The sequence below is a fragment of the Chrysochloris asiatica genome, unplaced genomic scaffold, assembly GCF_000296735.1.
Source record: "Chrysochloris asiatica unplaced genomic scaffold, ChrAsi1.0 scaffold00092, whole genome shotgun sequence".
NCBI classification, from domain to species: domain Eukaryota; kingdom Metazoa; phylum Chordata; class Mammalia; order Afrosoricida; family Chrysochloridae; genus Chrysochloris; species Chrysochloris asiatica.
Genome location: NW_006408610.1, coordinates 9319025 through 9345299, shown reverse-complemented (window position 1 = coordinate 9345299; position 26275 = coordinate 9319025). Strand labels below are relative to the sequence as shown.

General features: G+C 53.3%; 1 protein-coding gene across 10 annotated transcripts in view; it reads right to left on the bottom strand.

Moving 5' to 3' along the window:
• Window positions 1-2447: 2447 nt before the first annotated feature.
• Window positions 2448-26275, bottom strand: part of TLE3 (transducin-like enhancer of split 3 (E(sp1) homolog, Drosophila)) — a 60559-nt gene continuing 36731 nt past the window's right edge. For 2 of the 10 annotated variants that reach the window (XM_006866545.1, XM_006866547.1), the window contains 14 exons: window positions 19252-19456; window positions 17857-17873; window positions 13220-13339; window positions 12400-12450; window positions 11764-11916; window positions 11019-11151; window positions 9971-10155; window positions 9224-9300; window positions 7131-7380; window positions 6752-6999; window positions 5954-6101; window positions 5089-5239; window positions 4235-4311; window positions 2712-2819 (listed from right to left, as the gene is read on the bottom strand). In XM_006866545.1, the coding sequence (XP_006866607.1) occupies window positions 2712-2819; window positions 4235-4311; window positions 5089-5239; window positions 5954-6101; window positions 6752-6999; window positions 7131-7380; window positions 9224-9300; window positions 9971-10155; window positions 11019-11151; window positions 11764-11916; window positions 12400-12450; window positions 13220-13339; window positions 17857-17873; window positions 19252-19456 (1923 nt within the window). Of the gene's footprint in view, window positions 2820-4234; window positions 4312-5088; window positions 5240-5953; window positions 6102-6751; window positions 7000-7130; window positions 7381-9223; window positions 9301-9955; window positions 10156-11009; window positions 11152-11763; window positions 11917-12399; window positions 12451-13219; window positions 13340-17856; window positions 17874-19251; window positions 19457-26275 lie in introns of all 10 variants that reach the window. The other 8 variants (XM_006866544.1, XM_006866539.1, XM_006866543.1 and 5 more) reach the window with 8 other exon arrangements.

Sequence of the window (26275 nt, the reverse complement as noted above, 5' to 3'; positions counted from 1 at the left end):
GGCCTCCTACCACCTCTTGGAAGCCTCTTCTGTATGCCGAGAGGACCATGCCCTCGCCAGCTCCAGGGCCCCTGAATTTCCTAGGTTTAGCAGACTGGGCTTGATTGGAGGCCGTCACTGCTACTTATGTGAATGGCAGCAGGCAGGCAGTCGTATATTAATAATACAGATGCTGATAAGGCAAGGCGTTGATAGCCATGCTAGTGAGATTTATTAATGGGCCCATGGAACCCTGGAGTATGGGCCAGTCCTAGAGATCTCCCCTTCGGTCAGCCTTTCTGGTGGCACTGACCTGCATCCAGTCCTGCCCTGGTGCCAATTCATCCTTCAGGATCCTCTAGGAACACACCTTTCTCACCTATAGGTGGAGGATTTTCTTGCAAAGCTTAAATGTAAGCTTTAAAAAAAAAGATGCCGGTTTGCAGGGTCCAGACGGTTCAGACACTTGAAGTTGCATATGAAGTTCATTGCATTTCTTATTTGCACCCCCCCCCCCCCAAAAGTTTCGCATTAACAGTTGTATAGACACTCTGGTGTTGACCTGTGCCATCCACCTTAAGGAACTCTCTTCTGCTCACCTACCCATAAATCCCAGCTCTCCAGCTTACAGATCTCAGGCACCTACACTGGGATGACCATGTGGACTCAGGATTATGCACCTCATAACTTTCCAGAACACCCCATTCAGACTCCTTCAGGGGGTGGGTAGGGGAGGCATGGGAGGCAACTTGGCAATAAGACTGGCTTCTGTCTAGGGATGTGGGTCCTTCTTTGTGACAAGAAAGAACTGACAAACTGGGGAGAGAGGCAATTAAGACGCGACAATCAAGCCAACCTTTAAATAGTAACTTTTAAAAATATAAAAACAGCTCATTACAATGACTTTCATTTTCTTTTTTCTTTAGGAGTTAACTTTCTTTTCCCTTTGCCCTCCCCTGTGTGGCTAGAGGTGGCAGATGAGCATGTGAGACCGAGAGGACCCTCCTCCCACCGAGCCCCAGAGGTATAGAGCAGCACCATGCCTCCACACCACCTCTCCCTGTCAGCGGAGCTGCCGGACCTGGGAGCAGGTTCACAGAAGACAGAAGCGTGCCGTGGTGCCCCTCCATCCCCCTCACCAGGCAGAATCACGCATTATAAAATAATCCATAAAAATGCAGTATAAAAATTATCTTCCACATGCTACATCCAAGAAGAGCTCACCACCAAGGAGGGCTCACAGTGGCCTTTAACGTTTCTTTCAAAGAAGAAAACGGGACCGAAAAACAGAAGGAACCCAACAACAAAAGAAGCAACCCTAACATCTTAGAACATTTTGGTACCAAAAAGTGATATCCACAGGAGACAATACTCAGCAGTAGCGCTTCCGTGGGCCCGTAAGAGACGGGAAGTGACAAGAAATCACCAGTGTGAGGAGAATGGCGCCATCTCCCATCCCTCCCTGGCTCCCACCCGCCGGGGCTGCGTAGGATAAAGCCTTTCAGACTTGCAACCCTATAGGCTAATATATACTTTGTCCGAAGGCGGCACAGGCAGGAAAGGGGAGAAGGCATTTTATAAAAGGACATCACTTCTAATTCTTTTTATTCAAATTAAAAAAAAAAAAAAAAAAAAAAAAAAAAGCACCCACATCAGTTGCTATTTTTCTCTGGTAGCTCCCTGAGCTGAGTTGCTATGCCTCCCTCTAACTTGCTTTCCCCTTTATAGGTTTGTGTCCAAAGATCAAGGAGGCTGGAGAAGGGGTTCCTTTGAACTTCCTTTTCTCTTCACAATAACCAAGTGTGCGAGTGTGCACCAAAGAGACAGACGGCGGCTGAGGAGGGGAGAGAGAGACGGACAGACAGAAACAGAGGGAGACAGAGCGGGCCAGGGGCAGCACACAGGAGAAGGTGGAAAATCTGTCTCGTGCTGCTACGCACAGGCTGGCAACTTCTCGAGCACTGCCCGTCGGGAACTGAGCCCGACAGCCCTCAAACCCACGCACAGAAGCGTACATTCCAGGGGTGCCGGATGGGCAACCTTATTACCTGCTGTGGCTCCCCTCCCTCCCCACAAAAGAAATTTCTCCTCTTTTTATCCCCATCTAAGTCTGCTCCGCTTTCCAAGATGGAAACTTCTTTCCAAAAAAAAAAAAAACAAAAAACAAAAAACGCCACCACCGCTACGAGTGGATTACAAATACAGCAGACAAAATACACAGTGAGGGGCTCCCATGGGAAGGGGGTCTCCTCCCCCACTAACCAGTCCAAGACAAGGGTCTATTATTTACATTTGTCACAAATCTTGTGCACTGCACAATTGGGAAAATGAGCCCCCCCCGCCCCCACCCCAGCACACACACAAAAATGTGGTCCACTCCAGTGTCCCCAAGCCCAGGCAGGGAAGGGCAAACAGGTCGAAAGAAAAGGGAAGAAGAGACACAGATTTATGGGGGTGTGGGTGTCGGTGGGGAGCCGGAGCCTCCAGACACTCTATTTGTAACATCTGCCAGGATTGGTAGGGGAGGAGGAGGCGATCAGCTGAGTCTGTGAGCCTTGTCAATCCATACCAGGAGCCCAACCGTGACGGGCGAGTGCCCTCGCAGCCTGCAGGGGCGCAGCCTGGAACGCGCGGCTGCTCGCGGCCCATCCTCCACATCCTCTGGGGGCCCCGTGCCCGGGGTCTCACTGTCTGTTTCTCCCAGAGTTTGACAGCCCTGTTAGAGTCCTTGTTTAGTAGATGACCTCATAAACTGTGGCCTTCTTGTCACCAGATCCCGTTACAATATATTTGTCATCCGCCGAAATGTCACAACTCAAGACAGACGAGGATTCTTTCGACTGGAGAAGCCGGAAAAGTGAGGGGAGAGAAGAGAGAGAGAACAGTTCATTTTCTCAGGACTCCACACGGTTCATTTCATACCGACTGAATGAAACCACCCTCTCCTCTCCCAAGACTAGAGTACCAACCTGGAGCAGTACACAGCAGACAGCCCAGACAAAGCTGTACAGTTAGGTGTCCCCACCCCGCCAAGCCCAGCCACAGCTCATTCCCAAGGTCTGATGTGGTAATAACAACACTTTAACATGAGCCTCTGCTCTGAGGTTAAAAAACAGGAAAGCGTTTCTACTAGGAGTCAGCAGGCTGGATATTGTGCTGATGATGTCCTGACAGGATTTGTGCTCTGTTATGAAACTGCCAGAGGAAAGGGTGAGACCCTGAAAGTTATGTGGGTGACACACTGAACCAAAGACATCTCCAGCCTACAGCGAGAAAGTGGCTGGTGGCCTAGGAGAGAGTGCACGCGTGTGTGTGTGTGTGTGAGAGCAAGAGAGAGAGAGCGTGTGCATGGGTGCAGTGCGTTGGGCCTCGGATCTCCAAAAGTTTGAAGATGCTTCTTCCTTCCCCTCCTGTCTTTCTGGACCTTCTTCCTTATGTTGGGTTGTTGAGAGATCTGCTTACAGATGAACAGATGATACTGCTCTGAAAAAAGGCTGCTCCGTTTCCCCAACTGACCATATCGCCTCCGGTGAAGGCTCAGCAAAGAGCACATCTTTATCCTTCTTTGTTCACGTTATCTCCTACCAGTGCGGCTGTTGTTAGCTGCCCTGGAGTTGGCTCCCAACTCTCAGCAACCCCAGGTATAACAGAATGGAGCTGCCTGATCCTGTACTAGGCCCATGACCCGGTATAGGTCAGACCACTGTGACCCAGACAGTTGTCACTGACTGAGTCTCAGAAGTACACTGCCAGGGCTTTCTTTCTAGTCCCTGTTTGTGTGGAAGCTTCGCTACAACATGTTCAGTATCAGCAACATGCAAGCCTCCACGGACAGACGTGTGGAAGCCACATGAGGTGCATGGGAGTGAATCAAACTCAGGTCTCCTACACAAAAGGCGAGAATTTCACCTCTGAGCCTCTAGTGCCCCAGAAATCCTACAACTGTTCTTGTTGTGGTCAGGTACTGTGGAGTCGGTTCCGAATCACAGCGACCCTGCATAGGGTTTCCCAGGAGTGCCTGGTGAGTTTGAACCTCCAACCTTGTAGTTCAAATCCTACAATAGCCTGTTTAAACGTTTCCACCCTTAAAGGGCAGAGCCCTTTAGCAGTTGAGTGTGTACCACCTGGCCCCTCTGGGTCTAAGTTTCCTCTGAAATATGTCTGGCAACCCCATCTTCTCTCTCCAGCAGGTGGGGCAGGGAAGGGGCCAGGGCAGGTCTGACCGTCAGCACGCTGCCCAGATGGTGGCTGGTACCTGGAAGATGCTGGCTCCGTAAGGTGTCCTCCAGGCGTTGAGGAGGTTATCTTTCCCAGTGCTCACAAACCACTTGCCTGCAGGAGAGAGGTGGAGAATCATCAGCATGTGGCCTCCTGCCTTCCAAGCAAGCTGCAAGCCGCGCCCCCCAGCCTGCCCACCACAGTTGCCCAGCAGAGGCCAGCTGCCATGGAAACGCAGAGTGAACCTCTAACCAGTGCTTAGCATGACTGTCCACGAGCAAGAGGCATTTTGCAAGCGAGACACACGACAGACACATGGCCAGGCAGAGGAGGCCTTTCATGGATGGGAAGGATTGGGATGGAAAAACAAGGAATCAGTTCATCTCAGCAATCAGATTCACAAAAGACCCATGGAGGTCAGCTGACCCATTGAAGGTCCAACCCTGGAAGGCAGCAGGAAATGATGGAAGCAACAAAGCCTGAGCGATACATGGGTGCACTCTGCCTGGGTTCCCCTTGTGCTGACTCCTGACTGCTCCCCAAAACCATATGGGGCAGGGGCCAAGTTTTCCCCTATCTACAAAGACATCTAGACATAGGACAGCAGAGGGTATGTGAGGGGTCCAGGGTGGCACAGTAAGTTGGTGAGGGGGCACATCACCAAATGTAGGGTTATGAGGAATCAGAGACCCTTGGAGGAACTGCCCAGGCGGCTTTAAGGAGTTGTTCCTTTGCCCCAGGCCAGCAGGAATGGCTTCGGGCCTGGGTGTCCTGCACCTAGTGGGGACACCCGCATCTGAGGGGCAAGCTGAGGGAGTGCCAGTAAGGATAAGATCCCTAAAGGGGGACTGGCCGGGGACTCTGCAGGCACGAGCCAGCCCCAGGGCTCACCGCAGTAGGCGAACTTGAGGGAGAGCACGCAGCTCTCGTGTAGGTGGAGCTGGTACTTGTCAGGCTTCGTGTGGTGCAGTACCTCCACGTTGCTGCTCTCCATGCCCACGGCCAGCCACTCCCCGGTGGGGCAGTACCCCAGAGAGAAGATCTGCAGGTGGGGGTGGGGGTCAATAGTCAGCACCCTGCTTTCCAGAGCCAAGGTGGTGCCCAGAGGCCCACACGCAGGTACCCTTCCCCATCTCACACCTCCCTACCATCTGCAAAATAAGCCCTCCCCAAGCCCAACAACCCAGGAGTACAGGTATCATTTATTGACAGGGGAGGAAGTTGAGGTACCCAGAAGGCACAGCAGTAGAAACAAGATTCCAACACAGTGATACAGCTATTTCCCCTCCAAAGCTACACCGTCTCCATGACTAATGCTTTTACTAAAATATTAAATATCTAAGTGTTTAATATTAAAGTGGGTAATAATAAATACCCAACAATAACAACAACAATAATACTTGCATTTGTGAAATGAAGTCAATGAGCCAGTTTTATGGCTAAGACTTAGAGGACTCATTTCAGGGGCTGCCCTCAGACCTAGGAAGTAGCATTCATCACTCCCATCCCATTAGGGCAAACACAGAGGTAGGGGCAGAGCCAGAAACAAATGAAGCAGCAGGGTCAGGTGACTCCAACCTCAAAACTTATCCATCCAATTTTGTTGCTGCTTCCTTCATGAAGCCTGCCCAGACTGCTGGGTTTGGTCCCATATTCCACACTAACACTCTGATCTGACCACTGCGACCTCAGAGGGGAGATAAGACGACACACTGCTGTGTACGTATTGGGGAGTAGGGAGCGTGCGCCCTCGAACCTGGGAGGTGAAGTCATGTTGCTGCAGTTGCCGACCCTCCCGCAGGTCCCAGGAGCGCACGGTGTTGTCCAGACCCCCTGTCCAAAGCTTGGTACCATCGTGCGAGATGTCTATGCAGCTGGCCCCGTCTGTGTGGCCCTGGAACTGCCTAGGAAGACCAAGGGGGGCGGACAGGTGAGCCCCAGCAGCCCCATGAAGGGAGCCAGGCCTGTCTCCGAGCTTCAGGGAGCTTCTTGGAGAAGGAGGGGGCAGGAGGTTGGGGGCAGGGAGACAAAGGCCCTAAATCATTTTCTCCTAGGAGGATCACAAAGGAGCAGGCTGGCCCTGCCACCTGGGGAACACAGACCCTCAGCTGTCTCTCCTGGCCCCTCCATTGTCCCTATTACGACTTCCTCTCCACCTGCAAGTATTGCCCAGCTGAAGCCACGGACCTGCCTAGTGACGAGGGTAGTCACAAAAATCAGCTGATATATAGTGTCCCCAGTATAGAGCTTCTGGGCCTGTCACAGACCTTGCTCTGTGCAGACTGCTGTCGGCTGTCACCCAACGGATACTAGACTGCCCCTACATTAGGAAACACCATGAGTGACCTGCACACGGTCAGCTCTCCTGGGGCGTCCATCACCTACACTGACCGGCAGACCCACTCAACTTCACCTTCCTCCCAAAGCCTCGTGGGAGCTGTCAGGCCCCCCATGGAGCAGCAGGCAGGCATTGCCCTGCTCTCAGCCCACCCTACCCTCAGGCTGGCCCCCTCATCTCCCTTTCCTGGCCGTCACTCATGTCAGGCAGACTCACCTGACCAGGGTCTGGTTGTGCAGGTCCCAGACGGCAATATTCCCATCGCTGCAGCAGGAGAAACAGACTTTGGCATCAGGGCTGATGGCCAGGGCGTAGCAGGCAGGCGCAGAGGACGTCAGCTCGGCCTTGATGCGGGGCGTGGGCGAGGCCAAGTCCCAGATGGTGAGTGTGCTGGCCTCACCGCCGACAATAAGTGTACGGCCGTCGGGGAGCAGTTTGCAGGAGCGGATATAGTTGTCCCTGTTCTGCAGGATGAAGAGACAGCAGTGAGCGCTGCCCACAGCCCTCCGGGGTACACGGGGTACCTTCGCCACCCTCCGGGACTCTCCTGCTCTGACATCAGCCTTCAGGGGTGCCGCGGTGCTGGGGTCCTCACCAAGCAGTCCAGCTGGGAGATGGGGCTCTTGCTGCCTGGCTGGCTGATGTCCCAGATCTTCACGCAGCCCTTGCCACCCGTGTAGACGTGCCGCGTGGGGTTGCTGATGGTGACAGCACAGACAACCTCCCCGTGGCTCAGGGTGTTGATCTGGCGGGCATGCCTGGGGATGCCGGGGCCTGCTAGGGCATCGTGGGGGAAGGGCACCGGCTGCATCTGCCCATCGGCGCTCACGTGGAACGAGTATGCTCTGGAAGGGTAAGAACCATCATGCTGCAGTCTCTGGTCTCCATTCTACAGCAGGACCCCCCACAAGATGGACCCCTCCCCTGGAGTCCTAGTGAAACAGAGCTCCGTGTGCATCACTACTGCCTACCGAGAATGGGGTGGGGGGCACCTAACATTCCAACCCTGACTTTTGCTTCCAATGTCCATCCTTGCTCAAAGCACAATCCCTTCCTCACATCCACTTCTCCCCATAATTCACAAACAACCTAACAGGCTGACCTGGGGAAAGGACCCCCTAACTCCTCGAGGCCTCCCCTCAAACCTCCACTGGGAGAATCTTCCAGAGAGAGTGGTTCTCACTTCTCTGTTTGCTTTGCCCTTCTTTCGTATCACATGATCAAAACGGGCACTGGCAGGTCAGGGAGGTTGGGAGTGTAGGCCTTTGTGCTCCTGCTTTGGACGGATGCGGGGGAAGAGAAGGGTCCATGTAAGAAAGCAACAGAACTGATGAAGCTTCAGCCCCTGGCCTTGTGTCTTAGAGCAAGATGGATTGTGTGTGAGGGTTCACTCTCATATCACAGCCGGAACTTCGCTCTAGCCTTGTAGCGAACAAGGATGGATCATGAAAGCCAAGTCTTCCACCTTCACAAGAGAAGCCAGGGATGTCTCCTGATGTGCCAGCAATAGTCTGCCCAATAATGCACTAGGGAGTTCTGGTGTGGCATTGTGGGTTAATGTGGCTTGAACCGCATTGGCGGTTCAAGCTCACCAGTTGCTTCTCGAGAACCTTATGCAGGATCATTGTGGGTCGAAACCAACGCACAGCACTTAACAACCGCACATGATCTAGACAAGCACCCGAGGTGCCCAGTGGTACTGTGGGATAAGCACTTGGCTGATAACCATAAGGTCAGTGTTTCAAAAGCACCAGTTGCTCTATGGGAAAAAGGGTGACGCTGTCTCTGTTACATACTTGGTCTCGGAAACCCCACAGAGGATCATAATAAATCAGTGGGTTTGGCTTTTGGGCCTCAAGGGCCCCAACTAGGCACGTCTGTTCTCTGAGCACCCTCATCTACAGCTCATATAGGGCCATTTCCCTGCACGCCTGGGAGAAGACGACGAAGCCAGCAATGCCCTCTGCTCACAGCAGGGGACTCGGAGGTGGGGTTACAGCTCTGGCCTCTAATGCTGCCACTGACCTCCACTGCTGATGCCATGCCTCCCTTTAGAGCCACTGAGGGTCCAAATACCAACTCGCTGATACCTAGTCGCAGCTCATGAGATTACATAGGAAAGCTGCTTGCCCCTCCAAAAATGAATGCCGTGTTTTCATCAAAGCCGGTGGGGAGCCGGTTTGGCTGGCCTGCTGTTTGAAGCTACCGTGGATACCCTCTGTAATAATGTCAAGATTCTGAGTGAGGACAATCTATCAACATGTAACTGTCAGGCACTGTTCTCAGCGGGAGGCAGCGGCTCCATCTTGTCATCTTTACCACCGAGGAGGGGAGGGGCATAGGAGGGAGCAGGTTCTCCAGGAGAGGAGGCATTTGAGGAGCAGGTGTGTTGGGCCATGTTCAGCAGGTGAACCCAAAGCAGCTGCACCAGGTTCAAGGCAGCTGAGGGTGCCTACTGCCCAGTCCCCAGGACTCTCAGACATCCTCCACACCCTTAGAGTGGGGTTAGGCAGCTGCTTGCTGGGTTGGAACCTGGTCTGAGAGAGTCTTAGAGCAGAGGCCATCTGCCCCACAAGGAAGTCCAGCGGGGCAAGCCTGTGGTAGGGGGTTGGGGAGGTCCTGGGTATGTGTTCCCCTCTATTCCCCTCCTGCCCCAAGGAGCATGCAACAAATAAAGCCAAAGCTTACGGTTTTCCACCAGGAATGGAAGCAAGGCTGGAGGGCAGGCCTGTGGCCCGCATGGGGGGGTGGGGGTCAAAACCAACCTGGAAGGCAAAACAAGGCCAGCCCTTACCCAGAGATGCCACCGTACCCTCCCCCCACCCCGCAGTCAGCTCCCCGCCCCGCTCCAGGGAGCTATGGAGACACCCGGGAGGCAGAGGAGCCGAGGCCAGCACACTGTGCCACCGTGAACAGGGGCCCAGACAGTGGCAGGGCTGAGGTGAGATTGCAGAGCCCTCGACTCCAGTTCTCCCAATTCTGCAGAATAGAGGCGGTCCTGCCTCCTCCTCCTCCCCGGGGGTCCTGTCACATGCAGACCCAAGCCCTAGCTATTTCTCACTAATACTAAAGCAAGGCCCCCATTTACCAAACACTTCACTCATCTTGGGATTTCTGCCCCCAGAAAAGCAAGGAAAGGCAGGAATCAAGCCCATTTCCCAGATTGGTAGGGCTAGTCAGGGCGGGCACCTGGGAGGTACCATGGCCACCAGCAGGCAAGCTGGGAACGAGCTCCGTCTGATGCAGGTGTGCTTTTCAGCTAAACCCCACTGGCTCTTAAATACTCTCTATAGAGAGAGCTGCCTAGCTGTGGCCCCTCACTAAGGGTCCCCCCTTTAGTAGAGAGGGCCACTCAGATCCCACCAACTCCCCGATCATTATCCAATCCACCCCCCAAAAGGAGCTAAAAGGTCTACGTACAGCTCCAAAGCTCACCATTGGCGATCTGCCATAGGCGGCGGCGGCGGCGGCTGCAGCTGCGCTCATCTGCGGGGGGATGTTGTGGAGGCTGGCATAGGCACCAGGGCTGGTGAGAGAGCCGTTCATATCGTGATGGCTCATCATGGCGAAGGGTGCCGCGTAGGAGCTGGTGATGGAGATGGGAGTGCGCAGGGCGGAGGCTGCGGGGAGGCGGGCGTCAGTGCAGTGGGCCCTGCCCCCATCCAGGAGTCCTTCCTGCATTCTAACGCTGCCCAGTCCAGAAAAGGCCTCTGATTGAACACCCTCCCAGAATGCCTGGCTTCACGGCCCATGAAGGTTAGGGCTGGGAGAAGTGCCCACCTTTTTACAGAGCAGGCCACAGGGGCCGAGGAGGGCTCTGGCAGGTTCTGAAGCAGGAGCAGAACAGTGTCCTGGCCTGTCCCTGGACACCTGCCTGCCCCTAGTATCAGTGTCAACGTACCGGCTTCCACTTCTCTTCCTCAACCCTCCCTGAGAACTGTCCCACATCACTCACACTCCCTCTGTCTGGATAGATCCCCCCCAGCCCCCACAAACCCTCCCTGTCTAGGTGGATCACCTCCTCAACCCCCACAAACCCTCCCTGTGTAGGTGGATTCCACCCCTCAGCCCCCACAAACCCTCCCTGTCTAGGTGGATCCCCCCAGCCCCCACAAACCCTCCCTGTCTGGGTGGATCCTCCCCCAGCCCCCACAAACCCTCCCTGTCTAGGTGGATCCCCTCCCCAGCCCCCACAAACCCTCCCTGTCTAGGTGGATCCCCCCTCAACCCCCACAAACCCTCCCTGTCTAGGTGGACCGCCCCCTAGGCCCCACAAACCCTCCCTGTCTAGGTGGATCCCCCCCAGCCCCCACAAACCCTCCCTGTCTGGGTGGATCCCCCCTCAGCGCCCCCAACCCCTCCCTGTCTGGGTGGATCCCCCCAACCCCTCCCTGAGAACTGTCCCACCTCACTCACACTCCCTCTGTCTGGGTGGATCCCCCCCAGCCCCCACAAAAAGTTCCCTCATGCCTACCCATTATACCTAGCGGGTCCATGCCTGGAGGTTTGCCCGGCATCGACCGGAGCCCAGGGGTCGTGCTGGTGCCTGGAGTTGGGGCATCGTTGCGCGGGGTTGGCGTGTTGGACTTGAGCCCAGGGGTAGAGGATTTGTCATTCTGAAAAGGGAAGATGCAGCGACCATGCGCTGTGAAGATTTTTTTCTCCCTAGAGCTGCGCATTGGCCACCGGAACATCTGCGATCCTGTTAGGAGCCTTCTCTGCCCACTAGGCTCCTGGTCCTTGTCCAAGCTTTTTGACAGGGACTGTAACCCCATTTTACAGATGCGGCAGCCAAGGCTCAGCAATGTTAAACAGCTGTAGCTGGCACAGGGCCCTAGAGCCCTGGTGGCGCAATGGTTAAGCACTGGGTTGCTAACTGAAAGGTAGATCAGACCCACCCAGTAGCTCCATGGGGTGATCTGCACTTACAAAAATGGCACCGTCGGAAACCCTGTGGGGTAGTTCTACTCTTGACCTGTGGCGTCACAGCCAGGAGGTGGTAATGCCAGAATTTGCACTTGGATCACACCCCAACTCTTCATTCTTACGGCTCCACCCCTCTGCCCTACAATAAGCACTACCCCAGCCCCTGTCCCAAACCCAAGTTTCCTTCCACACCACTCCCGGCTTGCCCCTGACAAGGCCTTGAGGAACTTTCTGGGAAGGAACAAAATCTCTGCCCATGTCTTCCCCCAACCTCTGCGGTTCCAGGGTCAGACCCCACGTACATGACCAAGGTCTTTGGTCTTGGAGGAAGGTGTGCTGCTAGAAGAGGCCACCGAGGCGGGGCTGGTGGGCGCGTCCTTTTTCAGGCCACGGGCCTTGTCCAGCCCGTTTTCAGGAGGAGAGTGTGCAGGGCTGACCCGGGGCGTCGCTGGGTCCTAAAAACACAAAATGATGTTGAGAGAGGTAACTGAAAGCAACAACCAGACTGGTGACGTCGTCCCTGCTCTGGGGATGGGAGCGGGGCTCAAAGACTGGTGACATCATCCCTGCTCTGGGGGCTGGGCTGCATGGCGCCAAGACGGGCAGTTCTTCACATCTGATCCCTCCATTCCATAGATGGGAGACTGTATTCTGCTGAAGATCACAAGCAAGTTCCCTGTTGCCAGAACTTTAACTCCAGGTGGCTGGGCTGGGCTCCTGGGCTTGGTATAGGTTCTCACCAGCATTTCCTGCTCTCCTGAAGCTGAGGCCCAAGCCCACAGCCCTCCCTGCTCCAGACCACAAGAGGAGCATGGGCAGCAGAGTTATAACCCACCCTGGGATCTCTCACAGAGCATCCCAGGGACCCCGTGGCCCAGAGACCAGGAGACACGACCCTCCCCACCTTAGGGCCTGCGCGCAGGCAGACCTGCCCTTACCTCATTGGAAACATCCACCACGAGATCATCACTCTTGTCCCCATCACTGTCCTGCAGCCAGAGAGAAGCCGAATGGTCAGTGAGAGGACTTAGTCTCCCCTCCCATACCAGGCCCCACCCCAGCGTGCATGTGCTTTCTAACTCCACCCCTCTGCCCTCCAGTGAGCGCCACACCGGCTCCAAGTCACCTTCCTGCCAGTCAGGGAGGGTCCCCAACCAGGCTCCCAGCCCTGGGTTCCTCGCTCCACACCCCTTGGCAGCCTCCCACACACCTGCCCCACAATCACATTTCTAAGCCCCAGCCCCACAGGCTACCCTTTAACTGGTCTCTCAGAAGCCAGAAACTTCTCTCACTCCTATGCTGTTCGTTTTCCACGAGAAAGTATGCAATAATCTCTTTTTGATGGCAGGGGTGCGGACAACTAGGCGCATCTCACAAACGCGCAGCTGAGGGTTCAGCATGTAATATGTGTGAAGCTGGGCTTGATGAGAGACCACCGTCCACATGGGCGATGCTACCCAATAGGGCAGAAAACACCGGGCCTCACGTGCAGGAGGGTGTCATAGTCTAAGTGAAAGTCTGTGTCTAGGGGCCTGGGTGACCCAGTGGGTGCACATAGACAGGGGTCTGTAGACACAGGGCAGCTCCCGGAGCAAGCTGGGGTTGTTGGCCTGTGTATGGAAGGACCCAACAGCCATTCTCATGCCCTGTGATGGTGGGACAACCCCAGGTCCACAATGTGAGGACAAGGCTCCGTCAGCCCCCGCCTTCCTTGACCACCTGTGGCCCGCCCGTCGTGCCCAGCACACCCAGACGTACGTATCGGCTTAGACTGTCCTTTTCCTCTGCTTTCCGTTTCTTGGCTTCCAGACTGTAGTCTGTGGATCCCCGGTGCTTCTCACTAGCCCGCAGGCTTTCCGACGGTGACACCAAGTTGTTCTAGAAGCAAGAAGGGGATTCGGGTAATCTACTGCTGAGTGCTGTCATTCACACACAGACAGACACAGCTACGTGCTAGGGGCACAGCTGTCCAATGAGGAGAGAGAATCTCACTTCCCAGGTCTTCTGCAGATTTTGGCCCAAGCACAGCTTGCCCAGATCCCCAGATTTAGGCTCCCTGGAAGCTGTCCCCAGCATCCTCACTATCTTCAGACACAATGCCATTGATAATCATCACCAGCTTTGTGATGCAATGTGCCGCAATAGGTCGGGGGCCACGTGTATCTCATCCACAGGCACAAGGCTCAAAGAAGGAGCAAGTGGAAGCCCCACCCCCAGCCCCGAGTCTTGGAAGATGGATCTGAGCCCACACACTGGGGCCGTGAGCAGTACTTTGTCTGCTGGACCCAAGAAGAACAGGTGATTGAGAGGGAATTCCTACACACAGAACAGCAACTTGGCGTTTTGTACCAACACCCGACTCCACTGTGTGGCTCTGGCCCATGTTAGTGAAACGCCAGGGTTGCGAAGAGATGAAATGCACCATTTTGAAGCCTCTTCCTCCCTCTGAAGGAAAGGAGGCAACACCAGGGCCACCCATTTCTCAGGAAGAGCCTAATGATAGTTCTCCCTCCAACTATAAGACAGAGGACGAAGAGGATTTAGGTTCAGAGACCTGGGATAAGGAACATGTTCAAACAGCTGAGGCAGGAGCTGCTGTGACCAGGGACAGCACACACTAGGTGGTCGTAACTCCCAGACTGGGCACAGGGAGGAAGCAGCTACTGGCAGGGGCACCAGGAAACACAAGCCTGAAGCAATGCCCCCCTTAAAACCCTCTTGAGGTTTACTCCTTTGTTAGAGCCCAACCTACACCTTCATCATTCATTCACAGTTATCCCTCCTCCACACTGTCTGAGCACCTGCCCGGTCAGAACTTGTGCTGGACATCAGGGTAGACTCAGCCTCTAGGAGCTTACAGTCTAGCTGGAGGGAAGGAAAGTCGGCCCAGCAGCCAGCCCCAGGCACCATGGACGCCAAGCAGACACACAGAGGGGTATCTCTGCAGAAGGGGAGGGCATCAGAACGAGGCAGGGGGACCCCTGAGACTATGGCCCCTGGTCCCGGGCCCCCTTCAGGTCTGGAAATTAAGTCACCCCCCATGGCTCAATTTTCAGCCAAACAGTCGCCAGGTCTATAAAGGGAACGACACCATTAAGGAGAAACTCGCACTTTAGTATCATCAACCATCTGAGATCACCAAGAGCAGCATTTGCCTGAGGATCAAGTTCAGAAGGGTTGGGAAAGGAGGAGGAATGGAAACAGGAAACCCAGGCAGGAACTGGACTAAGCGATCTCACATTATGGGGACTGTCATCAGTGGGATGAAACACATCAAAGTGCGTATGAATAGTTGAATAGACAACTGGTGATATGCTCTGTAAATCTTCACTCAATCCACAATTAAACATTAAACAACAACAAAACCCCAAGGAGGTGAGGGTTGAGGAGGTATGGCAGGTAGGATGAAGTTTCACGTATTCCTTCTCTCCATTGTGTCCGACTCCACTGCTGGCTCAGGAGTCTCTGGGGGCAGTGCAGTCGGTTAAGTCTGGGCTGTTAGCTACTAAACAAAAAGTTGGCAGTTTTAGACCACCCAATGGCAACTTGGAAGAAAGGCGTGGCCATCTACTTTCCCCCAAATCAGCCAATGAAAACCTTAGTTCTTCTCTGACACATGGGGTTGCCAAGAGGTGTTTCATTCTGGCTCAGGGAAGGAAAAGGTCATGAGGTAGGCCAGCCACAGAGCGGTTTGTTTGGAGGGACGGGTGCGGGCACCAGCCACAGAACTTAATTTCCTTTCCTAAGCCGGCTTCTGAGCAGCCCTTCCCTGCCAAGTTTCTGCCTGGAGCAAATTAAAATGGCAGAGTTATCAAGCCTTGAAGAAAAAATGGAGGTTATAATAGAACTGCTGCTCAACCTTCCCCACAGCCATGCAGGAGCGCGGCGATGGGCGCAGAGCCGCAATTCAATTAGCTGCTGCAAGCGCCGGCAGAAAAATCACCGTCATTTCATTTCATTTCCTCCCACGGTGGCGGCCACCCCGTGCTAAGCAGAAATGCTTCCAGCCCCTCTTGGGCAGGCGGGCAGAAAGGGGGGCGAGCGGCGGCTGGAGTTTCTCCTCAAGACCTGGTCCGCGGCTCGGAGAACAGGGGGCTCTTTCTTCTCCTTGCCACTACCAGCGAGTCATGTCAGGCATTTTATGTCAGGCATTTAGCGGCATCGATCCAGCTCGCCTCTGCCTGGCAGGCAGCCAAAAAACTAAGTATTTTTTATTGCTTCAGCTAGGCAAGGAAATATGAATGAAGCTACCTCTAATTAGACTCCAGACTAACCCCTCCGGGACCACTTCCAGCCCCTCCACCAGCCCCCTCCCGCTCCGACAGAGCCCTGTCCTTCCTGCTGTGGTCTCATCTGTTGACAACCTGGTTTCCAGAGGGCTGGGGATTTCAGTCTACACCCATTCCGACTCCAAGGCCACAGGCACTTGGTCCGGGTAGCCGGCCGCCCCAGCCAGGATGCTGTCTGTCTGTTCAGACTCATTCACATCACATTCTCTAAGAACCTGCTCTGGGAGGTTGCTATGCAAAGACACCAGGGAGAGAGGCAGAGATCTCAGCTTGGGGACTTTCTGAAGGTTTCTTTTGGCATAAAGTGTTCACAGACTGGGACGCAGAGATGAGAGTAAATAGAAATGATGAGGAGGAAGATGTCACTCTGTGGTCAGTCACTGCTAACCACGTGGACCTCCTGGATGCCGAGTCCTGTTCTTCTAAGTGGGTCTTCCCCAACAAAGCCGAGAGGTTGGCTGGGCAGGAATTTCCTCACGTTACTGATGAAAGGAGATCCCTGGGACCATCAAGGGAGAAAAGTGGAGAGTGGGACCCTACCCAGAGAAGTAGTGATGCCTGAGATGGAGGCAGAGACGATGACGTGGAGAGATGGAGCAGCTGGGGACTTTAGACACAATGAGGGAGAGGGGCTGTCTGCTGACGACCGGGTGGGCGGGGGTGCAGGCTTGCAGGGTATATACCCTGTGGTTGGTTGATGATGCATGGAGGGGATTGTAACCATGGCAATGAAACGATAAACGATAGGATGAATGTAAAGCTAATGTTCTCCCATGTAAACTATCACATAATTCACAATAAAACATTTTTTTTTAAAAAAAGGACATCCCTGGTGATGTGAACGGTTAAGGTGCTTGACTATGAGCCAAAATTGGCAGTTTGTACCCACACTCAGGTACCTGTGAAGACAGGCCTAGGAAACCCTCGGGAGCAGTTCTACTCAGCATGTGTGGGTCTCTAGGAGCCAAGAGCTGACTCAACTGCACCTAACAACAAGGAGGCTCTGCGAGCAATGGAGTTACCCATTGGCCCACAGGGCTAGGGTCAGGTCTAAGCTTTGAGGGGTCTTCTGCAAGCCACCTCTTCAAAAAGGTCAACACTTGAGGATCAGCTCTTAAACATTCAAAATGGATTTTCCCCTCCAGTGAGTACTTTCTTAGGAACCCAGCCATTCCAGGCCCCAAATGTGAGCCTACATTTCTGAGCATCACTATAAACAGTCAGTCTGTGTGAAGGGCTCGGAAGGGAAGGTAGGTTGGGATGAAGGGGAAGTGCCCTAGGAAGAGGCTGTTGAGATGGTTCGTTAACTCCCTGACCTTCCAGGTCCTAGTTAACACCAGGCAATAACCAAAGCTCTCCTAAAAGATTAGATGGCCCAAGATACAAGGATGGCGATGAGAAATAAAATAGCTTTGCTAATCGCTGGAGGATTTTTTTTATCCAGCTTCCACCGTGCTTATTCAAAAAGCTTATTCACTTGAAACAGAACCTCTGAGCCTCAGTGTGATCAGAAAGATTTACAGCAAATCTCGGGAGCTGGCAGACACGCAGGCGGCTTGGCCTTCAAGCTCCCTTACTAGTACTTTCCTAAACCGAGTTAAAGCCCAGAGCAGGGAGCTGTCTCAGGAGTTCAGAGGAACTGAGGAGAATACAGGCTCATGAAGAGGCAAGTGTGGAGGGTGGAGTGAAAATTTCAGTCCAGGGACGTGGGAGACCGGGGTCCAGTGATTCCACAAACTCTCTTGGCAGCAGCAGGACTGGCCAGCTGACCTCTTTGGCTAATCATCTCTTTTATAAAAGGGAGTTAGGGATCATTCAGCTCTTCATTTGATAAATGATGTACCAAAGGTTGAGAGTACGAACTTCCCCCCAGCCCAAGGTCACCCAAGGTCATTCTGCACTGGTCACAGCAACCCCACTCTCCAAGTCTGGATCAAAGCTTCATCACCAACTCCTGGCTCTGGGTACAAATAAACAAATGCCTCCCCCTATGAACCACAACAAAGAATCCAGGGCAGTTCTGGGAGCCAGCTGCCAGGTCAGGAGCCCTCAGTTCCCCTACCCCTCCCAGTCCCCCCAAACATATCACATGGGCTCATTACTCACCGCACTCGATTCTCTCTCTTTGAGGCAGAAAGACCAGGTCAGGAGGAGGGTCAAGTCCCCCAAGCGAAAAAAAAGACAAAAAAGAAAGGGAGAGATTGAGTCCAGGTTCAGCTGGCTTTTGTGCTTTTGCTCGTTCACTGGGTTGGAAACGGGCAAGCAGGCCGGGCTCCCTAAGTCGAGCGGGTCAGCCAAGGCAGGGACATTAAGTGAAGTCTCTCAGCTTGGAAATTAACCATCCAGATTCCAATGTCCCCTGGGGGTGGCAGGCCTTTGGCCCAGCTCTCCGGGACATGCCAAACATGGCACCAAGTCCACTTACAGGGTTGTTCTTAAAGCTTCAAGCTTGGGAGGGAACATACTATGCAAAGGACCTGTAATATCTAGGAGTTATGACATTTACTGGGGGTGCGGGGGGGCATTGGGAGTATTTTTAGTTCAGCCTTTTTAACAAAGTACTGTTGAATTAACAAGCCTCTGCTTCACCAGGAAAACCCTGGAATCTGGGCTTCTGATTATTTGTTAGCCGAACACTAGCTCCCTGTCTGATGTCGGGAAGGCCTCACGACACAAGCCAAGGGGACTATCCTATATAAGCACACAAAAATGTATCCTCCCGTCCCCAAGACATGCTACTGTCCTGGGGCCAGGCAGGATGAGGATGCGCCACTGATGCGATGCCCAAGGTTGGGTGCACAGGGAGGCTTGGGAGGCATCTGCTGAGCCCCCGGCTCTATAGGGTAAAATATGCAAGGTAGCACATCCTTTGGAAAAGGGGTCTGCCAAGGATCCAGGCCCTTTCCTTTCCTGATCTTCTCAACCCTTGAGCCCCTCCTTGGTGCCAACATCCAGAATCCTTGTGGTAAGTGTGTGTAGGAGGGGTGGGGGCAAAGTTCTGACTCCAAGTCTTTCTAATCACCTTCCTGCTTTCTTCACTGAGAAGGAGTTCACTATCAAGTCTTTACGGGAGCACCAACTGTATACCTTTGTTCAATTCCTATGTGGGTGAGACACGTACCCTCAGAAAATAAGGAGGCTCAGGCATGGGAACACACCCCTTAAACTCCTACGGGAATCTGAGTTAAGTCCTCCAGTCTGGCCAGAAAGGTATCTCAAAGGGGTGGGACAGGGACTGAGCCTTGAAGCATATGTGGGTACGTAGCTAAGGAGGCGGGCTGAATAATTCTGGACAGAGAACACTGGGTAAACATCAAAGATTGGTGGTCAGGGGTGCAGGACGGGTCAGCGGTTTCCGTGTGTCAGAGATTCAGCCCGAGGTCTCTGCTAACTCCGGGTCCTAGAGTGGTATGTCTGCTGTGTCCACTCACGATGGGACCCCCACGCCCAGCCCAGCCCAGCCCAGTGCAGTCCACCCTCTCTCCCAGTCCTGGGCCGCACCTCTGTGGTCAAGTTCAGGGTGGTTCTTCTCGTCCTTCACTGTCAGGTGGGCCTGGCTGCCCAGGGCACCAAGTGCCAGCAGCCCTGAGCTGCTCCCCGTCACTGGGGGTATCCCTGGAGGCTGGAGGCCCGACGGGTGGGGTGGTAGCTGAACCGGGGGGCCGTGCGTGGCGTGGGAGAGATGCTGCGCCTGGAGTTGCTGTTGCTGCAATGAAGTTGGCTGTGAGCACAAGAGGCCAGAGAGACACCCGGGCCACCCCCCTGGTCCCTGCATCAGGCAACAGGGAGTCACAGCCCTAAAACCTTTACCCTCTGCTTGTCTTGCTGAAGGAACGGTCTGTTAACGGACTGCAATTTAGATACCAGATTTATGCCTATAAATACTCTACCACCACCCTCCCAGTTTTGGGAGAAGAGGATTTCTTCATATATACGTCCAAGTCCAAGATAAACAATGCATGCATCGGTCACATGATCAGTTCAGGGAGACCCATGTTTAAGCTCCTAGAAATCCCTGTTTGTTCATGCTTACATGCCTTGAAAATTTAGCAGCCAGCATCTCCCACCCCGAGGCCGTGCCCTGGGCAGACACCCTTAATTCTGAGAAACTCCCGGCCTGGTTTACTACAGCTGGGGTGGGTCCTAACAGAGGGGGGCAGTGGAATGAGAGCTGAGACCACTGGGCATCAGTGTGGAGAACAGAGCCATGGTAGGCAGTGGAGGCAGCAATGGAGGAAAGGAAACCAGGATTCAAATCCCAGCTCTGGCTCTCATTAGCTGTGGGACCTTGGGCGGGTTCCTTCACCTCCGTGAACCTCAGATGAGCTTAATTTGTAAAAGGGGACAGGTAGCATCTATCTGAGGATTACTGCAAGATACTGTAAGAGGCCCTGGGATCCATGACTACTCATTAAAAGTGCTCATGATAGCAGCTGATATCTACAAATGGTTTACAGTGTTCTAAAATGTTGATGTGCATTAACTCATTATTATCATACCCATCAACAATAACAGGAGTCCTGCGTCTTCCCCATCCCCAATCCAGAGGACCCGAGACCATAACCCAACACTAACCTCAGGTTCTCCTCTTTCCCCCTCCCCTTCCCACATCCAAAATCACCCTCCTGCAGCCAGGGCAGAAGGACGTCCTTTAGCATTCCTGAGATTGTACCAAGACCCATGGGCGTAACGGGGCAGGCAACAGAGCAGCTAGTATTTCTCCAGGATTGAAATATTTCTTAGGAGTGCCTAGAGCCTGGGCTACGCTTCTCTCTGCCATATACATGTCTGTCTTTCTTCTCAACTAGCACAAAGGAAGGCCTACGTGAGCGCCTGGACACTTTGCAAGTGGTATTGTGCCCATTTTATGAGCAATAAATTGAGGCTGAGGGAGCTGCCTTGGGTAGTCAGGACCTGGCCATGTACCACTGTTTTTGTTAAGAGTTGTAGAGTCGGTTCCAGCCCTGTATAGAGTTTTTCTTTACGGGCGCAGAAAACCTCATCTTTCTCCTGTAAGTAAGTACCTTCACTAGTGAGTGACAATTTGGACTCAGTTCTGTCAGCCACCCACCATGCCTCCAGAGATTGGTCCTAAGGAACCCCCACCCCCAAGCAAGAAGAGTGGTGGGAGAATTGGGAGAAGTGGGGGGTGTGGAGTAAAGACGTGGCCCTTGTGCTTCAAGATTCCCAGCAGCTGCTAATAACAGACAACAGAACCCAGGGAAGGGGATGCACAGTTCTGGGGGTAAGTGTTTGGGATCAGGAGTTAAGGGTCCTGGTCTCTCCCACTTAAGTTGCAAACTGATCACTCAGTCTCCACCCTAAAGTGCCGCTGTGGGGCCACCTCTGAGCTCCTAACACGGAAAAGCTGTCTCAAGGCACTGCAGCCCCCAGGACACTCTATAGGTGCTGCCGATGGATGCTGGCCTCGTGTCTCCCCGAAAGTCCACTGCCAAACCCCAAACCCGCCCAGCCAAGGCGCCCCTCATGACACCTCACACCTAAGCTCCTACACCTTTTCTTTTGAAAGAAAACGTAACTTTTTAATAGCTTATTACAAAAATAGTACATGCTCATTGTAAGAAAAAAAAATGTTTAAGAGAAATACAGGTTTTACATTTATTTTTAAATCACCCTTCACCCTAGCACTGTGAACCTGCCTCGATTTTCTTCTATGGACATCCTGAGTGAATTACGTCATTTTTATCCCCAATTTTTAAATGGATGTGTTTTGACACAAATGTGCTCTTGTTCACCATACTGCTTTGCAGCTTGATTTTAATAAGAATGATCAAAACAAAGAAACCAACTTGTTCTCCTAATGGCCACAGGATCCTGTGTCCTCTGGTGTGGCTGGACCATAACAATCTATCTAGGTGTCCACACTCACAGTGAGTCTCCAGCGGAGGCCCTTTGGACTTAGCCTAGTTTCTCTAGGTCATTCTGCCAGTGGTAACTACTCAGTAAAATCCTCCCCCCAAACAAGGACTGGGGTACTTCAACCACTTTTTAAAGTGTAAAGCCAGTGAGGTTTCTTGAGGAAACGAAGAGGAAGAGGAGGAGGAGCTCAAATACCCCAAAGAAGTAGCTTGTACTAATTCCTTGATTACCAGGCGTACCACTTACTCCTCCCATGAACTATTCCCTTTCGAGGAGGAAGACTGACTGAAGATGTCTACCCAAAGAAAGACGTAAGTGAGTAATTTCCACCAGCCTTATTCTTACCTTCCCAGGTAAGGTCTCCTTTCCCACTCTACCAGGCTCAACACCTTGCTCAGTTCAAAAACCATGTCCTCTGGGAAACCCCTTCTATCTTCCAGAACAGAATGCATTGATGCCTCCTGAAAACAGCTCTAACAGACCAAATGCTGGAGCCAGACAGCTTCGGGGTAGACTTACAACTCTATGCCCTATCAGCAATGAGACCTTAGAAAAGTCCTGGACCCCTCTGGGCTTAGTCACCTCGTCTGCAAGACAGAGGTGAAGACAGAGCCCGTCTTCGGGCTGAGTACCAATCACATGCACGCCCGCATGGAGAGGCAAAGTAAATTCTGCAGCAGCGTTAGCAAATACCGTGGCTAGACCACAAATATGGCCCACATTTCTTTCATCTTTGTGGGACACATACCCTAGAGATTCTAAGTTCCAGGGAGACAAGGACCTAATCTTATCCATCCTAGCACCTTGAGATGCCTGACAGTGCTGGCTCAGTACGGGTTTGCTGGGTGAAGAAGAGAGAATGTTGGAAAAGGTGTGCAGGGAGAAGCTGGGATAGAAGCAGCAGCGTTGGTCATTCCAAGACAATCACCTGCCTCCCTGGTCCATGCCTCCCCTCTAGGGCCCAGGAACTGTACATGATTAGGACCAATCAGACACAGCTAGGGCAGTTAGGCTGTTCAGCTTCCATGATATCCGAACCAGTTAACCAGCATCAAAAACTTGGGACAAAAGACAGCATCGGCTGCTTGGAGAACAGTGGCTTTCAGTGCTGGTGTGCTTCCAGAACTGTTGGCTTTTCTGCTGTAGCCAGTCACATAGGAACACCCTCTTTGCAACAGAGGAAAGGAATCTTCCATGCAAAAATGACGAGGTTCTCAAGTCCAAGCGTGATCCCACTGTACAGCCAGAAACTCCCCCGCAGTCTGCTGTAGATAGTTTGAAGGTCCAGTTAAGGCTGGCCCTACAGGCTCGGGGAAGCAGATACAGAAGGGACCATCCCCACGACAGGAGTTGCTGGGTGGAAGGCCTGTTAACAACAGTCTTGGCGGCAGTCATTCTCCCTGGCGGAGCAGAGGGAGACAACCAGCAACGGTCCAGCTGGCCTGCGGTCCCCGTGTCACCAGCCGAAGCCCCTCCGCTGGCAGAGCCACCTCAGGCTGCTTTCCACTCCCTGGGAAGTTGAGCTCCTTTCTCTTCACCCGTCCCGAACGGCTGCCATGCCCACGACATGTCCCCTGGCTTCAGAGGACGATGTGCTGAAACACAGTGACATCTGAGTGGGGGAGGGTAACAGTGCTTTCAAATGGGGAGCTCTCCCCCATGGGGAGAGATGAACTCAATTCACAGACTGCGGAGGGCCCTGAACTCACAGCTTGGCCAATGCCTGTCTCCTGTTCCTACTATCCCATCCAATGCCAGGATTTCTCAATGATCCAAAAGGAAGGTGACAACTCACTCCCCACTCCCAGCCCCAATAGAGGATCTAGTTACCCCACAAGTGCTCACTGTGCCCTCCTTTACAACTTCATGCCAGGCACAAGCATGTCCCAGAACGTGCCCACAGGGCAGACATGTGTCCCCATTGCTCCACGGGTGTGCCAAGTGCCCGGGGCCTGAGCTCAGAAGGTGCCACCACACACAGCAGGGGCCGCCGGGAGGATCTTGCTTGCAGAGCATGTGTAATTGGATTAGGCACATCACGCTTTCAGCCTCTTCGGGCGGATTTAATGGTTCAGTTCTTAGGTTCACCGCATGGATGACACTTTAGTGATGTTAGCTCAGCATTTCCAGAGCCTGACCCCCTGAGGGCTCCGAGCAGAGACAAGGACCTAACTGCACAAAATGTACACATCCTGGCCTCCAAGAGGGAGCGCCCTGGTGGCTCAGTGGGTTAAGTGGGTCGTTGACCGTGAGGTCAGCGGTTCAAACCCACCAGAGGCTCCGAGGGAGAAAGATGAGCTTGACAGTCTGGAAACCCGAGGAAGCAGTTCTACTCTGTCCTAGGGGTCGCTGTGAATCGGAATCAACTCCATGGCAATGTGTTTGGTTTGAGCTGGTTTTGACCTCCAAGGAAACAGACAACGAGGGCTATACTTATTCCCTCCACTTACCAGCTCAACAACCCCATAACTCTCATACCACTAAACATGCCTCAAGAGTCTGGATGTAAGAAGGAAGGGTGGACAGCCTACAGTATCAAGTCCTGGCAGGTCTTCGGCCCATCTTGCTTATAGGAAAACTTGAGTTCCCTGCAGACCATCAAGGAAGCGGGGTGGGATTAGCCAGCAAGCCTGGCCTCCCTCCGTCTCTCCTTCCACCATCCCAACATGCCAACCTTGACCTTGAAGCCTGGTCTTTCTCACCAGGAAGACCCTAGAAATACTCTCATCCAAGAGATATACAGTCCACAAGCTACATCCATGTCCTCAGGCAGTGGTGGTTTGGTGGTAGAATTCTTGCCTTCCAAGCAGGAGAGCCAGGTTCATGTCCCGGCCCGTGCACCTCATGGGCAACCACCACCATCGGTCAGTGGAGCCGTTTGTATTGCTATGATGCTGTTGCACTGGTTTCTGCGGACCTTTCAGACTAAGGTCTACTTCCAAAAGTCAGCCCGTGAAAACTCCACGGATTATAAAAGAAGATAAAGGGGGGCCAGGGAAAGGGGCACCCCAGATAAGGAGAATGTTGGCGCATTGTGGAAAATGTCACGAATGTCACTGCACGATTTGTATACAGTCAAACAAGAGCTTAATTTGCTGCACACACATTCACCAAAAACACAATTCGCTATTATTTTGAAAAAATAAGATAATCCATGGATCAAAATGGTCCAATCTACAACTGCCATGGGGACGGCGCTCCACCATCTCAGGGCCGACTCGATGACAGCTAACAATGTAATATATCCATGCCTGCACCAGGTTCACTATCTGTCCAGGGTGAGCTGAGCAGAAACAAGGCCGGGAGAGCCACAACCCCCTGAGAAGAGCCAGCCTGCTGCAGGAAACCTGCCTAGTCCTTCCTCATTCCTTCACAAAGGAGGCCAGGGGCAGCCCCTAGTCATGCTAAGACCTCCTGGGGTCCTTCCCTTACTGGCAGCTCCCCTCTTCTCTTCAGCCCTGAGCCTGCCAGCCTTCTCCATCCTACTGGTCTTTTCTCAGGAGGAGGAGATACAGAAAGTCTAGCTAGATTAGCTGGTTCCCTCCTCTCCCTCACTGGAGTGCAGTCAAGCAGGGCTCCCAGTGTGAGCATGCCTCAGCTGTCCACAATTCCTGCCTCGTGAGGCTCCGTCACACACAGCGATTAGACTCTGTCTGCCTAATGACAGGGCGATGGGCTGCATTCACTCAGAGCCCAAGAAGCAATTACCTTGAAAATGGGGGTCACAGGCCCCACTCGTTGGCTTTAATTGAATTCCAATATCTGCCTCGAGCTGCCGTGACCTAACTTGTAGCTTCCTAAATACTGCTTAAAGAAAGTGGAGCAAATCCAAACTGCTCCGCTCTCCTAAAGGCACTCTTTGCAGAAAACTTGGGGAGGGGGGAGCTATTTTCATAAAAGGATTCTAATTCCAAGGAGGTAGGCAAGTGGGGAGACAGGACTCTCTCTGCTGAGTCCTGCAGGGGCGCAGGGAGGTGAGGGCGTTGGGAGCTCAACCCGGGAGCCTGAAGAAGACTTCTGTGAAGGGGTTTAGGGAGGAGCTAGAAGTGGAGACATTTCCAAGGACAACACTCACAATGCATGGCCTGCCCTGCCTACCCCAAACTAGCAATGTCACTGAGACAGAGGACCCACTAGAGTAGGTGAGAGGTCTCTGGCCTGGTCTGTCCCCTAAGCAGCTGGGTGGCTGCTCACTGACACCTCCATGGATATTACTGGCCGTCACAAGTGGGAATGCGGGGATGCACAGGACACGGAATGATGCAGCCCAAAATGTCAACAGTGCTGGGGCTGAGCCACCCAGGGCGGATGATCTCTAAGGGAGCACAAAGGTGTTAAGCACTCCACTGCGAAACGGAAGGTCGGAGGTTTGAATCCACACTAGCCTCTTTGAGGACTACGTGACCTGGTGATTTGCTTGAGAAAAGATTTCAGCCTAGGAGACCATACAGGGCAGTTCTACTCTGTCAGACAGGGTGGTAATGAACCGGGATTGACCGACAGCCAGCATACAGCAACAGATGTCGCTGCGTCTCCTTCACACTTTACACTCTTATGATTCCCTTTGGGGGTGGGCCGGGGGAGGGGGCTGCCTTCCAGCTCAATGGCTCCCAGACTGGACACTACTCCTTGTGTTTCAGATTCC